Source organism: Scomber scombrus, chromosome 11, assembly GCF_963691925.1.
Source record: "Scomber scombrus chromosome 11, fScoSco1.1, whole genome shotgun sequence".
NCBI lineage: Eukaryota > Metazoa > Chordata > Actinopteri > Scombriformes > Scombridae > Scomber > Scomber scombrus.
The window spans coordinates 5,942,981-5,959,701 of NC_084980.1; the positions used below are offsets into that span (position 1 = coordinate 5,942,981).

The following is a 16,721-nucleotide window of genomic DNA, read 5'->3' on the forward strand; positions in this document are numbered from 1 at the left end:
AGTTGTGATGTCACAAATCATGCTTGGAGGGGGACTTTAATTGTACCTGTAATGTAAAATGTGTGTTGAGTATCAAAACCAAGTCTTTCTTGGGAGTATGTTGTTCTTACTGCAAAAAAGTATTGGACAGTAGGTTGTGGTGGATGGACGGGTGAAGTTAATGTCTTACCAAGTGTCCCATTTCCAACAGTTTCATTTCTATTAATCATATTAAAACATATGAAACAATATCATTTATAATAGACTAAAGAATCAGACTTCAAGACTCTTCAAGTGCACTCTTTTTGTTTGTTTAATATGCATTTTGTTCTTGTTGAACTAACACATGACACAGTGTAGATGAATGTATCTCAGCTGGAGTTAAAAAACAGTTAAATTAAATGAAACAATACTATACAGTACAGACTCAATACAAAAACAGTTCATCAAATACATCATTAACTCAACTAAAATTGACTAAAATTATAGCCGTTGCTGTTCCTCTGTTACATTTATGCAATCTCTTCTTTTGTGATCATACTTGGCACATTAATGTTATCTGTGACAAACATCTGATAGGCAATGGTCAAAATTATCGAAACTATATGCAATCAATACTGCCACCGTTGCCTTTTAAAGTGTCTAATAGTAAGCGACTTCCAATGCAGCGATGTGAGGCAAATGTGATATTCTGTGAAATAAAATTTCTTAAAAAGATGCTCCACTGATCCCATGATTCCAGAGTTAGTGCTTGTCATTAGCAGCACTGACATGAATAAGACACTGTCAGCTATATTCAAATTCCTACCAAATTCAGTGAAATGCTGAAAATGACAACAAGCTGATTGTAGTGTTCTTTTTTTTTTTTTTTTCAACAAGTGCCAGGTGAAGCGATAAAACGTGTTAAATGGAAATGACATGCCTTTCAGAAAACACAGGTTATGTGAGGAAAGAGTATCTCCACAGTAAGTCATCTTACAATGTAAAGATGTGGCGAAGCTAAGTAGCCCCAGGTAGATGGGGTGTGTTGAGCCCTCCGTGCCCCCAGATGATGCACTGAGCTCAGGCTGTGTTGCAGGCAGACTCCCCTGTCCTTCACAGGAATCGCGGTCCTCCAAAGCATGAACTTTCACTGAGGGCTTATTCTGTGCTTCCTTTGTCTGACACCATTACCCATGTCCTGCCTTGATGAAGCCATGCCTTCCTCTGTCAACCCCCCACCCCCAGGTCTTCTGGGGTCCCACTGTTCAACCATGTTTTCCTCAAGTGCCATCACAAAGGAACATTAGGAACCTCTTGGTGCTAGGAGTAGATGGTGATGACCTCCCTGCCTCCTCCTCGAACCAACAGGACACGGTCTAGCCCTTCCATTAGAACTTCCAGAAACTCCATGTCTGAGAGAGACGTTAAGTACATACAGCGTGTACATTAGGGATACATAAAAAAAACATCCTGAGGCTAAAAGTAGCTCCAAACTGTTTGACTAAGGAGAAGCTCTTAAAAATAAGTAACTTTAAAAACCTGTATGTGCTGTAAGAGTAATTCAAGACACATTTTAGCTCTAAAAGTAGCTGCTTTTGCTTATTCTAGACATGCTCAATGCACAGTTTTTGTATCAAAATAAACTGTACCAAAAACAGTCTAATTTAAGCAAGTGAATTTAAAGAATGGGTTTGCATATTTTCAAGCCAACTATACAACAATCCCTTTAAAAAATAATATTTAGGTGATTTTGATGTCAGTGATGGGGGACAGATACCAGTTCAGTACCAATCCAAGTACCCTTAGAGTGATACTGATACCAATTGAGTACTTCATTCACACAAAATACTTAAAATCATCATGTGGTTCACAGCATACTTCACACACACTTGCTGCTAGGCTGCTGAACTGCTATGTGCTCTAATTCATATTCACAGCAACTTCACTACCACAGATGGGTTGTAGCTGCTGTGGCAGTGGGTCAATGCTTGCGTTGATTAGCTGTGAGCAAGTCCATACAAATCATAGTCATATTTTCTAGTTCTAGGTGCAAAAAGGATTGATTACAGGTATCGTTTGACGGGAGACGTTTCGATACTACTTGGTATAGATTTATTTTGATCGATACCTTAAAGGCATTGAGTGCCTATACCCAGCCCTACTTTCTACTCATTGTAACTGCGAAGAGAGACACATGGTGACATACTGGTATTCTACAGCTTATAATGGTTGATCAGAAGTTTTAAAAAAAACAATTAAAAGATATAATTTCAGGACACATTATGACACAGTAGAGAAATGTATGTTGTATAAAAATGCTGTGTAGACATAGAGTATGCAAAATGTTTCAGGTTTGGAGAGTCCAAAAAGATGAACCCAGTAATTGGTATGATATTGAGTATCGATAACCAGCCCTAAACATGACTATGTTTTTAGTATGAAATTCCTTCGTACTACCTCATAATGAAGATATTAAAGATTGAGGTTTGTCAAACTGACTGCTAAAGCATCTTATTAGCTTTGGTTGAACTTACATTTACACAGAACAATGACTGTGGATCTAATCTCTCTTACATTTAAATGTCTTTAGGTAGAGATTCATTCCTAGTCAATATGGACAAGAGGAACAAAGAAAACTCTGTCAATGTATGTGAGTACTGTTTTATGAAAGACTTGAAAAACTGCAAACCTGTCCTTTAATCTGCCAACATTTAATTGAGTGAGTGAGTGAGTGAGTGAGTGAGTGAGTGAGTGAGTGAGTGAGTGAGTGAGTGAGTGAGTGAGTGAGTGAGTGAGTGAGTGACTGACTGACTGACTGACTGACTGACTGACTGACTGACTGACTGACTGACTGACTGACTGACTGACTGACTGACTGACTGACTGACTGACTGACTGACTGACAAGCTTTAAAAGGATACAGTTCTCGTCCCCTTTCATGTTCTTCGGTGGTCCCGGCATGTTGAGCAACACCAGCTGTGAATTCTGGGATTTCTTGACCACCACCTCATTCAGCCTCACAGCGGTGTGCATCCTGCGCACGTTGGACTGGGAGCTAGATTAATAACATGAAAAAAAGAATGAAATGAGTTCTGAACAGCATCCTGCCATGCGTGACCAAATCGGGGCAGTTTCAGTATAATCTGAATCATTCATCTACAGGAAGCGCAGTATGAGTGATGAGCAATCTGATGATCTGGTAGTCAAGCACAGTAGACACATGATCGCTGCTTCTGTATTTTTTTTATCATGCAGCCTGGCGTGATGATTCTTTATACACATGCATAGAGCGGGTTCATGCACATGCAAGCAAGCAAGTGCAAAGTAAAGTCACTTACAGATTCTCCCACTCACTAGATTGAAGGAGAAAAAAACAACAACATATCCAACGTCAATGCAAAGATAAGATAGGTGGCAGTCAGCTGATTTGATGATTTTATTGTCTTGGAATCTTCACTCTAGATCAGGGGTGTCAAACTCATTTTACTTCAGGGGACACATACAGCCCAATTTGAGCTCATGTGGACCAGTAAAGCCATTTCATAATAACCTATAAATAATATATAATATACATATTACAACTTTACTATAATAAACCATCTATTTACATAACAGATGGAAAATGAGTGCAATTTTAACAATATTATGTCTCAGTTTTTTTTCAGATTATTTTGCACCGAAGCTGCTGATTGACAATATTTTGCACAATGTTCAACATACGCTCATTGGGCTCTTTATTAGGTACACCTGTGCAATCTAATGCAATCCCATACAACAGCTCTGCTATAAATTCTACATTTATGAAGTTTATACATTTTCAGTTTTTGTTGACATTGTCAAGAAGGTGATAATTCTACTTTTGTGTATATTACTGAGGTCATGGTGGGTGATGGTGGTGCACCAGGGTGCATTATATAGAATGGTGTTCTAATATTTTGTCCTCTCCATTAACATACATGAGAGGGGCAAAATATTAGGAACACCAGTTAATATTATGCACCCTAGTACACCACCACCACTTACAGTAGTACAACCTCAGTAATAAACATAAAGTAGAATTATTACTTTTTTGACACTGTTAACAAAAACAGAACTGTATCCTGGCCAGTATGGAAAAAAAACCTCTAAAGCAGCAGAAAAATTGGAGTGACTCTGCAATTTTTATACTTTCCAAACCTATCCGGTGGGCTGGATTGGACCTCTAGGTGGGCCGGTTCTGGCCATGTGTTTGACACCCCCTGATCTAGATGCAGTCGGTTCTTGCAAAATAAGCACTGCATGGGCTCCGGCACTCTTCTGCCATCAAACATTGTTTACAAGTCGTATTTCAAATATGCAAAATATGCAGGCAAATGGGAAAATGATTTAATGGACTTAAGGGGACAAAGTAAGTGCTTAAATTCCTGAGATGGAGCAGATCAGTTTGTTTGTACATGTAGTGTATACCCATCTGAGGGGAGTGGATACAACTGTATTATTTATATCTACTTATTTAGAGACTAAAATATTCTAAAAGGTCAAATTTGAGATTTCCATACTGTAATGAGACCATCATGCTACAACTGCACATCTATCACTAATGCATCTTGTAGTCATGTAGCACAATTGCAGCATCTATGAACACATAAAACAGGTAATAATGACGATGATGAACTTTCTCATTCAGGTGAAACAAACAGGTTCAACATGTTATCGACTGTAAGAATAAATAAACAGGAAATGAGGTCCAGGGCTGTATTTACTTACGGTCTCATATTGAACATGTCTTTAACTCCTATGCCTTCTCTGTGTCTGTTCCTCTCATTGATCAGTTTGTCTTTGGTCCAGGTCATGTGGACGCGATCTGGCGTGGTCCCTGAAGCTTTGTCATTTGTAGAGTGAGACGCTGTGTTCCGGTCATGGATCAGCTGGGCCTTAACAAAAAAAAACTCCACAAGGTTAGCTTCACCACGCTGAGTGATGTCTAATTAATATTACATGAAGCTCAAGCTTTAATATGTCATTGAGGCATCAAATATTCCTTTATTGCTGAAAGACATGAAAATATGAGGAGAAAAGGAGGACTCGTGGATGTTATGAGGGTCAGGTGAGGTGAGAGGCAGGTTTATGGTGATGACAGTACAAGTCAGTTGGAAAAACACAGCAGCAACATCATAATATCATCTTGTTTTATTCCACACGCTCTTCTCCCTTGCCAAAATCTGCTGCCTTCATTGACCAGAAATGTGGGTCTGTTATGCTAGTAGTGGCTAATGGAGCCTCAAATGTTTCGCCTCAAGCAGAGATGAGGAGCTACAAAGACCTGTTAACCACTTCTTTCCAATCCACAAACATTTTTTACTCTTCAGCCCCAACCAACGCTGACTCAAGTGACATCACTTCAGGCAATTTATCAGATCACGCACAGTTCATTCTGTACCCACCAAAGACTTTCTACAACTTTCTTTCACAGTACTCAACAACTCCAAATACATTTTGATGTGTCAAATCAGTGGAATTTTTACTCCATGTGACTTTAACTTCAATTAAGAAAAATGTCAATCCAATCACTGATTATATTAGCATGAACTATGTAGCAAAAAACACACATTTCAGAAACTGCACTGCCTGTTCTCTTGTCTAATACTTGGTGTATGTAAGTTATTTTGTTTTAAAGCACATTGAGCTGCATTTATTGTATGAAAGTTGCTATAGTGCTGATTGTCAGACTGTACAATCAGCACTGCTTCTAGGACCCCCCCCCCCCCCCCCAAATTTGATAAACTGCACCTTAAATCTGTGCAACAGCAATATCAAACTCAGGTATATTATCACTCAACAACAATATTACTCTTATTAGTACAAAATGTTACTGTTTTTTTTACTATATTTTTCCTACTATTTGCCTTTGTTCTTACTTATTTTTATTGATCTATATTCTTATTTGTTTTTGTTGACGTTCTTCTATTTTTACTCCCCACTTTGCATTTGCAATAATGTAAATTTTCCCATTGTGGGACTAATAACGGAGCACCTTATCTTATCTTATCTTATACAAATAAAGTTATTATTATTATTTATCATTAATATTAAACTTTCCAGTGTTAAAAGACAAAACCACAAACCCCAAACCCAAACCGAAGAAAAGATGATGAAATGCTAACGGATGGCAGCAACGGGATGATGATCCTGAAGGACCCAAAACAAACTGCAAAAGTCTGAATCAGAGAGAGGAACATGATCCATAACATTATTATCTATGTTCAGTTCCAGCTCTGTCAAGAAGAAACCATATTCTTAATTCTCCTACTGAATGGAGCAGAAAGATTTTCATCAGAAAATACTACTGTCCCAGAGAGTGAATGGTCACGGTCAGTAATCCTGCACCAGCATGTGGGCTGAAAAACATCAGACTCGATTCTGAAGCACATTTAAAATCAGTCAGTGAGGAGTTTGTCTTCCTCTAGTGGCATCTACATGAACTTGAAACGTGGAGTTAAATAAAGAGCTCATTGTCTTTAAACACCGTAGTCGTCATGAGAGGAGGATGATGATGATGATGTCGGGAAAAGGATGGCATGATAAATGGATGAAGCGATAGCCTCATTGGGTTGCCGTGGCTACCTCATTCTCTGGTATGCACATCCTGGTGGGCTGTAGGATGTGGAGGGAAGAAGTGGCGACACTTGATGGTTTTTTCCTCTTTATGGAGCCGCGCGATACATCTGTGATGCTCTGAATCTGACCACGTGGTCCAATTGCAACACGAGCATTAGGTCATGGGAAGAGTTCAAAGGTCAACAGCAGCACAGTAGACCACAGACAGCAGTAAGCAGTTTTTATAGAGTAAATTATACTTCTTCAGACCTTTTCTTCTTACCTTTAATTTATTTCACGTTATATTGACTTAATATGTACTTTTTTTTTTTTTTCAGTGCATGACATTAGTTCTCATGTGAGCGCCACTGTACCTCTCTCTCCCTCTCAGTGCGGGACAGCTGCATCTGTTTGAGCATTTGAGACCTCTGCTCCATCACCAGTGTCTTCTCATAGGTGAACGCTGAGATGTCACTGTCATGCTGGGGGCAGATAAAATACATATAATGATTTCAACGTCATTAAGTTATACAAATATTGTCATATTTCATGTTCCCTGTGGCTCATCAACTTATCTACGTAGAAGAATGAGCGATTGAATGATTCATTGCAGACAGTCTCACCATCTCCACCACCTCCACCACTGCATCTAGGCGTAGCTGGTAGAGGAACATCTGGAGATCTTTCTTCATCTGGATGGAGTTGTCATCCATCTGGGCCACCGTGAAGATTCGCATTTGACATTTTCTCCATACCTGCAGAGATAGGAGATGTTCTATCAGTTACGGGTTTTCTTTAATAGCAGGTGTCGTTCAGTACAGATAATCTTTAAGTAAACAAAGTAAAGATGGGTCACACCTTGTGTTGAATTATTAAAAACGGCAGCAGCATTAGCATTCCACCGTCATGTACGATCCACCACACATCGATGGTTCCCCCTTTCAGACGCTCCTGGTTGCCAGGGAAATGGTCGATGTTCTTAGCAACCAGCAGAGCCTGATGGGCTTCAGTCGTCTCCCTCACTGTTTCTGAAGGGAGAGAGAGAGAGAGAGAGATGGGGCATGTTTCAGCTGCTTCTATGTCATGGACACAGTCACACTAGTTCTATGTTCTATGTCCCTCTGCAGTCTCTGCCTTGTGTTTTTTCTCTTGTGGAGAGAAAGATGTCCTCTGCAACTACTCAGGCTACAACTCCTTTCAAAGTCATTCTCCTCAAACTCCTGAAATCTTGTTTAAAATGATAAAGCTTAACAGGGAAGTTATTCAGGAAGATTTGAGGAAAGTTCCCATTTGAAATTAATATCTGAAAATCTTTCAAAAGGAATGTGTGTAATATGTATGGGATATATGAAAGGTATACATACCATCTCATTTAGTATAATTTTCTTAATAATGGAGACTTAACTGGTTTATTGTGTCTTGTTTGAGGATTAATTATGACACCTGATTCTGGTAAACTTCCATACATAAGTGAAACTGCATTGTAGTGTGTAAAATGATCAGCCCCACTGATGGGATTTTTAAATTACTAAGGTGAGACTAAATGAATGCACCGAAAATACAACGATTTTATTTCACCACATGCTCCTGCGTAGTTTACCTATGAAGTTCCTTCTTGCGGAGGCGTCCCGGGCTTCTGTCCAACCTGCTGGCCAAGCCATCAGGACGGCATTGTGCTTCATTCCTCCCAGTCCTGCAGACTGGATGAGCAGGGAGAAACCATCTCGCAGGTTAGACGACACAACCACGTGGGAGAAACCTTTGGTCTTCTCTGCAGCCATGGCTGCTTTCAGTTTCTGCAAGGAGAGGACAATAAACAAGAGAATAGTTTCCAGTGATGAAATGTGGACATCATTTTGTGGGGCTGTCATTCATTCAATTTGGCAGCTTTTAGTCTACTTGCTTGTAACTAGTGTAAATGAGTATACATTCAAGGTATGAAACATAATGTGAATATGTGAAGTTTACTGACTGCTGATTACTTTACTAATGGTGTGAACAAATGCAAGCAAAACCAATGATGACTTGATTTTACACAGCATACATAATTTCAAACTCTAAACTCAATGTGATCCACTCTAAGTGAGTCTTATGTGAAATGCATCACCCTATGCAATACTTATAGTACTATATTAGCTAACATTATGCTAATTTAACATCATATTAGCTTTTAAATACATATGCTGACTTTTCAGGATCTTTTTTCAGGATTTTGTAAGAATACACAGGTTAAATGGTTAAACAGGTGCATTTGAGATGTAAAGTAGTGTTGTGTATGTCAATCTTTATTGATATAGCGCCAAATCACAACAAAAGTAATCTCAAGGCACTTTACACATAGAGCAGGTCTAAACCGTACTCTTTAATTTAAAGAAACCCAACACTCCCCCATGAGCAAGCACTTGGCAACAGTGTATGTATATATACAAACCTGCTCTCCAGTCTTGGCGTCATTCCCTCGGGTCATGTAGGTTCCCTCCAGCACTGAGCAGACGATGGTCAGTCCTTTCCCTGCTTTGAGCTGCGAGGTGAAGGACAGCAGACGAGGATGTTTCACCGCCAGGTCCGAGTCCAGCTTACACAACACCAGCAGCTGAGGCCTGAGGGGAGACACAGTCCAAGTAATGATATATAAGCATCAGTAATGAAATATTTATCATTGAAATCCAAACCACCTATATTTGAAGCAGGTGGAAATCATAAAAAGCATAGCTCTGTATTTAGTATAATGGAAATATAAAATACATACAATAAGAAACAGAGAAAACAAGCTATTTGGACTATTTCTCACTATTTTCTGAATTTTTAAAAAAAAAACAGGAGGACTTGTGATTGAAAGGGATCACAACACTCACCTCCAGTTTTTGGTGTGTGGCGGTGCTTCCTCCAGGCGGATGAGCGCGTACCGTGCAGCATTTAAGGACAGACCTCGGATACCGTCTCCCCACTCCGTCACTGCCCTGCAGCCAAAAGGTCAGTTTCACTTCTTACCTTGGACTCACTAATGCTTCATTTATTTACTTCAGAAACAAAACTTTACTGTATTTTCACACATCAAAAAGAGTGGCTATTTTCTCTGGGACAGTAGCACAAATGGAGAGTTGAAAGCAGTTTTAACTTGACCTCTCTCTCGTGACCTAAAGCACTTAGACTCACCCTTTATACTCAATGTACTTGTAGATACAGCCGGCTATCGCCATGGCAACCAGGGCATAGTACCAGGAGGAGATAAACATGAGCGAGAGACACAGACTCATCCCTAAGAAAGACAGAGTCCTGCAGGACACACACACACACATATTACTCAAAACTTTGGAAAGTTTGTCTTATTATTTTTACCTATATAGACTAATGTCCGTGAGTGTAACAGCACGCCAACATAAAGTTTTACATAATTACAGAGATAACGACTAAAATTAGCTGGGTTTATTTGGTTGTAGAGTTCAGTTCTTACCAGTGATAAAACTTGAAGCGAGGTCTCCAGTTGGGGGTTCGGAGCAAAGTCTGAACAGCACAGGCCAGGTTGACAAATAGATAGCACATGAGGAAAAATCTGAGTGAAAGAGAGGAAGAACTGTGATGAAATGTGCAACATTTATGCAAAAAGTAGCAAGAAAAGTAACACAGACTGAAAGGGATGAAGAGTTTTGGGGGTTATTTGTGTTTTCTACAGTTAACAACATACATGGAGAGGATGGGGGCCACGTTATCCAGAGATGCGATGAGGATTCCTATCTCACAGATCCCAACTGTCAGTAGTAAAGCCCAGGTGGGCTCCCCATTAGCCTTCCCATGACCAAAGACCTGACAATGACAAGAGATGCAGAGAGAAGGTATGATCGAGGACTCAAATAACTGGCACAAACACAACAAGGTCATCAAGGGCCAAACAGTAGCTGCTAGATACTGTCCTGTAATTCCTCTTACCTGATAAAAAAAAAGTGTCTATAATGTTGCACTGATTGATGACTTTTTGGTTTGGATCTTAACATTGCATGTTTTGAAAAAACATAGCTGGTATACGTTGGTATATTTATGACAGTCTGATGACACACAGAAAGTTATTCAATAACTGTTCATTGATCATTCCAGTAAAGTTTTTACAGTGAACAACCAAGCATAGTTTATCTTTAGTAGGCTGTTAATTAAGGCGTGGCAGTAAAGATAACTGATTATTCTTTTACTTGGTAGCAGCTGCAGATTGTCTTGAGCTGTAATCAGTGTATACTGTATTACCATAGCTTCATATTTACGTAAACAGTAATTAAACTAAACTGACAGGATGCATGTGAAGAAGCTGCAAAGAATCCTTTGAGGCAAGGTGAGAGAGGCAAGTGAAAAAGTAAAGAAAAAGAAAAAAACACTTACAGTTTATATTTGGGTGACACATACCTGTAAGAATGGGATAATGCCATCACGAGCAATGGCCTGTAGCAGCCGGGGGGCGCCAGTGAGGCTCTGAAGCCCTGCCCCACAGCAGGAGAAAAATGAGCCAATCACAATCACTGAAGGTGACGGCCAGGCGAGGATACCAATTACTGGATTCGTCTTTATGGACTCTCCAAACCTGAAACATTTTGCATACTCTATGTCTACACAGCATTTTTTATACAACGTACATTTCTCTACTATGTCATAATGTGTCCTGAAATTATACCTTTTAATTGTTTTTTTAAACTTCTGATCAACCATTATAAGCTGTAGAATACCAGTATGTCACCATTTGTCTCAGTGACTTGGTCACAGCCAATCAATGGAAGCATTCTTCGATTTAATGCGATGGATATTGATACAGTTGGTATCAGTATCACTTTAAGGGTACTTGGAATAGTACTGGTATCGTAATTTTTTTATCGATACCCAGCCCTAGTAGGAAGTCAATTAAACATTTACATACTTGTCTCTGAGCACCACTCCTTCAATACAGGCTCCAAACATGATCACACAGGAAATGTCTGACACTGCAGTTAAGATGGAAACGCTTGCACAATGTAGATACTTCTTATTAACAGTCATCTGTGACATCATAGCACACACAAATCAAAATACAGAGAGAGTCTAGAGGATACAGATGAAAGACGTGGTGAGGATAGCCATTATGGTTCCTATTGGTATCGACCTCTGGGCATCTCTCAGATCACCAGACCTATTAGAGCCTGCCATTATACCTGAAGTAAACACAAATGCGTACAAATTAGAGTCAGTCACTACAAATTGCACACATAAAGCCATCAAACTTATTCATTGTAACTTTAATCTTTGATGTTTCAGTTTCTTTCTGATCTTCAGCATCATTTACCTGTGACAGAGGGGAAGTATATTCCCACCAGTAGAGTGAAGAAGGTGGTGATGTCATTGAAGACGTAGGGCATTTTGATATCATTATCATTATCTTGGGCTGGTACTGAAGGCTGGTTTTCCTTCTCTATTACCATACCAGCTGGACCATAGTCACCCCACAGATTGTCTAATCGAAAGAAAGACAGATAAAAATTAGGATTAAAACTTCATGGAAATCTGGTCATATAGTCTTCAGTTCCTTGTGGATAATCAGGATACATTGGCCTGAAACTGGCTTTTGGATTGATGGAGGTAGAGTAAAGCTAAGAATGGTTACTTGAGTCCTTCTCACCTTTGATAACTCCACTAAGGAGCCCAGGTATGGCCTTTATCTCTGTCAGATTGTTTAAGGCGAAGTATTCATCACAGGTGGCGTTGAGATATTCACTGTCGCAGAAAAGGTTCCAGAGCTCGGTGGTCACAGTGTTGTTTTTCACGATTTGCGTCTTTGCACACGTTTCAAACTTTTCGTTCTTCAGAGAACGGTTCCCCAGTAGACAAACACTGTAGAGGACAGACAAAAAGTGTAGTATAGTACATGAAAGCTTATGGTAGATGGATCTTGACTTCTCTGAGAAATACATTCATAATTTGGGTTAAAGTCTTTTTTCAAGCAAAACGGCCAAACATGTCCAACTCCATCAACTCATTTGTGAGAATTTGCTACTTTTTCTTGACATATTGACAGAAAACAGAAGGTTTGGTTTGTTGGTCAAACAAAAATAAACTATATTTGATATTTTACTGTCTCAACAAGTGTTCACTAAAGGACAAGTGAGGGGTCCCCCTCAAAGCCTAAAGAAGAACTTATGGTGGACATGAAACTCATTCTGGCTCATTCTAGATAATGGTAACAAAATACTTACTTCAGTCTTTTAAGTGACCCGAGTACTTTTTTGAGAAAATATGTCAATGCCTAATGCAAGATGTTTATTAGGCTGTTTGTAACTCACTTAAACTCTGGCGGTTCAATGACCGTCTTGATGACTCCTGCATACGTGGCCATGATGGAGAGCACCACACAGGCCAGAAAAACCAGGGCCAGCTTGTTAACATACCTGCAGATAGAGAGGAGAATAAATGCGAGTCTTGTGCGTTGTTGTTCTTGTGTGTGTTTGTTTGTGTGTGGATACTTACTTCACCCCGACAAACACAACCAGTGCCATCAGGATCAGGCAGCACGTTCCGTAGACACGCATATTGTTGGCCATTGCTAAGCCTTCACCTTCTTTACTTTGAGCTACAAACACTGTTGCCGTTGGAACAATGTACGTCTGGCAGTAGAGAGACATCAGAGAGACAGTGCAGGTGTCATAAATAAAGGTATGAAAGGCTGGATTCTTGTCTACAAGAGAAGTAACATACCAGCAGAATCTCTATGGTGCCCAGTATGTACATGGATCCTGCAAAGGTGGTTCCCAGGTAGAAACAGAGACCCACTGCTCCTCCAAACTCTGGACCCAGAGATCTAGAGATCATGTAGTAGGAGCCGCCAGCTTTGAAAAAAATGTACCCAGATTAGACTTTAACACTTGTTTTGATAAAACATTGGCCAAAACCAACTGATAATAAATACATCATTGTAATTAATAGCTTGTGTAACCTAGAGCATCTTCCGTTCAGTGCACAGGACATCAGTGTACAAATGGTCTTTCTCTGCAGTTCTACAGTATATTAAATACAAGCATGCAGTTCTACAAATATGGAGTGTAATGTTTTTGAAAATAAATAAAACATTTTATCTTTGGTTTAAATGGATGTCTGCCTGTTTTTCTAGTTATTAAGCTTTAGGCGATTCTTTCAAGGAAATGTGAAAATTGGAATTCTTGGGAATCAACTCCTGCTTATAAATAGTATGTATCAATTTAATTACTATATAATTTCCTGTTTCTTTCTTTAAAACTCAGGCACTAAATATGTGTGCTGCCTTAAAACATTGCCTCTGTTTTCCCTATAATAATGTGAAATTGCATCTTTTTAAACAATCTAAACAATAAGCGGTACATAAAATAAAGTTTTACCAACATTTTTTACATTTTTTTGTTCGACCAATGAAATGCTGTGAAGTGAGAGGTTAGATGTTTTAACTGATTTTATTAAACGTGAATAATTGGTTAGCCTTTTCCCTATTTGAAACACTGTGCAATATAAATAACAACGAAAAGCAAGAAGCTTTTGTAAGGTTGTTGATCAAATGTGAATGACTGCAGGTCTGTAGTGAATGAAAAAGCAGTGCTCTGTTTCTCTCTCAAAACTGCAGCTGCATATCACATTTTGCTGTTGGAAAATACAAACAAACAATGTACCTGGGACAACTCCGTTCGTTGCTATGGCACTCATTGATATAGCTGTGAGCAAAGTCTGAAAGGAGAGAGAGAGGGTAATTGTTACAGGAAGTTAAAGATGGAAATAAAAAGTGCAGGGCGTGTTGTATTATTTGGGCACATAATAAAAAACATGCTGCTTTTTTGTTGAAACGATTTGATCCTAGTGCAGATGCCTCCATTTTAGGACTGATACCAAAAGCATATTAATAATAATCATATCAAATATTTTCTGTACTATTTTTTATTTTATTTTTTAAATGGGAAAAAAAGGGTCTCATATTTTGCAGAACTAAAATATGAGACCCTTTTCTTTAACTAAAATAGTATGTATTGCAAATCAGATTGCAAATCCTCTATCCCTCTGTCATTTGTATAAGAGATGAGCAAGGAGGAGACAGCAAGAGCTTTGTTTACTTTAAATGATCTGCAATAGGCAACATTTCAGTTTAGATCTGGAACCTATCTGATCAGCGTAAGTACATTTTTATTTATATAGCACTTTAAGCACTTTTGCTTTACAGTTACAAAAAAGCAACAAAAATATCTACCCCAAACCCCTTTTGTTGTGATTTGGTGCTATATAAATAAAGATTGATTGATTGATTGATTGAAACCTTTTATACACATTTAAAACTAGTTGGGGCAATGAAGCCTTTGACATTAAATCAATGACAGGCAAAGGTGTAGGTTTGGTTTCAACTTTGACTTTTTTGGTAGGACAGTAACTTTACCTTATTAATAGTTTTCATGTCTTAATGACATATACAATAATAACTCTGCTCCTGATGCACTCATCGAAAGCATTTCTCCTCATTTCTAATTTGGAAGATAAATGTTTGGATTGATTCCAGAACATTCTTGTTCACTAAGCTCAACTGTTGCTGGCATTTGTGTTTTCTTTAAAAAATAGACCAGATTCACTTTCGGAAGACATTTTTACTAACAGTTGTTCTTCAATTAAATGAGATGTGTGACCAATGATCACAGATTAGCTAACAACACTTCATACCTGAACATCAACTGACTGATGTTAGTTTTGTCCTGTGAAGACATTTTCAATTCTATGAAATTTTAAATATTTAAACTGGAAATACTATTGGTAAAAATTTTGGTAATCTACACCCTTGATGACAATACATCAAAGAAGATTACGGTACTTGATATAAATAATCAATACTGTGAACACATTGTCAGATCCAAACGTAAGAGGCATTTGATCTGTAGCCTGTCTTATCTCTGATATTAGACGTCACAGTCTGCCAGCCAGGCTAAGTACATATTGTAGGATAGGAGGGTGTTGTGTGTCACATCACATGACCACTGAGCATTTAAGTTCAAACTTTTCAAACAGTTAGCTCTCTGTTTGACCATCTGGAGCAACTGACGTATTAATCAGAGTTGTAGATAAGACATTATTGTTATGCTTGTCTTAAAGACCCTGCTATGAGTTTATGGGTGGATATATTTGACATCGTCAATCAGCGATGGAGTGTCTGTTTATTGATTGGCCCCCAGGTTTGTCTGCCATGCCATAAATCTCAGACATGCGGTTCCGTTTCAGGCATTTATAGAATTATACAAAATAGCCAAGAGGGACACTTGTTTGTCTATCCATCGTTCACAGTATCTCAGATGCCTAACACTACTTTCATTTTTGACAAAAAGTAGCGACATGATGGATCTCCTCTCTTTCTTTACTTGTCGTGGCCGTCAATTACTTACACACATGCAGCACATGGAGACAATGGCAAAGGTGCCCAGGATTCCTGCCGTACCGACGATCCACGTGAGACGCAGGAAGAGGATGACACCCAGGATGTTCTGCATGCAGGGCAGGTACACCCCAATGAACGTTCCCATTTGGGGGCCCTGGGGATGGATAAAGACACATATGTACACAGGTGAGAGACAAGAAGAGACGTTTCCATTGAAACCCAAAAACATGTGACTAATCAAACTCTCCACATACCAAACCTGCACTATGGCACATATTTTTTCGGCATTTTACATTTATTGATCAAGTGAAAATGTATAGCAACACCAAAAAAAGAGAAAATATGACATGAAACAAATGTCTGTCGTGTCAAATTGTAATGCTCGATGTTGCTGTTACAACTTATAAAAGAAGACAAGCAGCAAATACTCACAACTGAGAAGCTGGAACCAGGAAATGTTTATCATTTTAACATCTTTATTACAATTAATCAATTATCAAAACAGTTGCCGATGAATTTTCTGACTAATTAATTAATAAACTAATACTTTCAGCTCCATTTCACAGTGCTTTTATTTTAAAGTGCAATTTTTAGTCTGCAGTTATTTAAAGCTTGAGTGAATTTCATTACATTTTATAGTAGACGCACATTGCTTTGACTAAAATGAATGAATAAATGAATTAATCTTTATTATCATGCCATATTAAATTGGTTTATGCCACAAGGGGTTACACAAAATAATACAACATATTAATAAACAATTTCCGGTGACCTACATGTTCCAATGAAAACAAGTAACACA

The 16,721-nt window shown here is 38.7% G+C and overlaps 1 protein-coding gene across 1 annotated transcript in view; it reads right to left on the reverse strand.

The window, feature by feature from the left end:
• Positions 1 to 296: 296 nt before the first annotated feature.
• LOC133991234 (solute carrier family 12 member 7-like) overlaps positions 297 to 16,721 on the reverse strand; it is a 29,208-nt gene continuing 12,783 nt past the window's right edge. The window contains exons 4-26 of the mRNA XM_062429728.1: positions 15,927 to 16,073; positions 14,184 to 14,238; positions 13,243 to 13,373; positions 13,015 to 13,151; positions 12,831 to 12,935; positions 12,170 to 12,381; positions 11,837 to 12,004; positions 11,607 to 11,705; positions 11,435 to 11,492; positions 10,930 to 11,104; positions 10,223 to 10,341; positions 9,992 to 10,090; positions 9,694 to 9,813; positions 9,393 to 9,497; positions 8,969 to 9,137; positions 8,138 to 8,333; positions 7,396 to 7,565; positions 7,161 to 7,292; positions 6,912 to 7,019; positions 4,708 to 4,874; positions 3,300 to 3,314; positions 2,883 to 3,016; positions 297 to 1,373 (exon numbers count right to left, since the gene is read on the reverse strand). Of these exons, the coding sequence (XP_062285712.1) occupies positions 1,282 to 1,373; positions 2,883 to 3,016; positions 3,300 to 3,314; positions 4,708 to 4,874; positions 6,912 to 7,019; positions 7,161 to 7,292; positions 7,396 to 7,565; positions 8,138 to 8,333; positions 8,969 to 9,137; positions 9,393 to 9,497; positions 9,694 to 9,813; positions 9,992 to 10,090; positions 10,223 to 10,341; positions 10,930 to 11,104; positions 11,435 to 11,492; positions 11,607 to 11,705; positions 11,837 to 12,004; positions 12,170 to 12,381; positions 12,831 to 12,935; positions 13,015 to 13,151; positions 13,243 to 13,373; positions 14,184 to 14,238; positions 15,927 to 16,073 (2,913 nt within the window). The 3' untranslated portion in view covers positions 297 to 1,281. The remainder of the gene's footprint in view (positions 1,374 to 2,882; positions 3,017 to 3,299; positions 3,315 to 4,707; positions 4,875 to 6,911; positions 7,020 to 7,160; positions 7,293 to 7,395; positions 7,566 to 8,137; positions 8,334 to 8,968; positions 9,138 to 9,392; positions 9,498 to 9,693; positions 9,814 to 9,991; positions 10,091 to 10,222; positions 10,342 to 10,929; positions 11,105 to 11,434; positions 11,493 to 11,606; positions 11,706 to 11,836; positions 12,005 to 12,169; positions 12,382 to 12,830; positions 12,936 to 13,014; positions 13,152 to 13,242; positions 13,374 to 14,183; positions 14,239 to 15,926; positions 16,074 to 16,721) is intronic.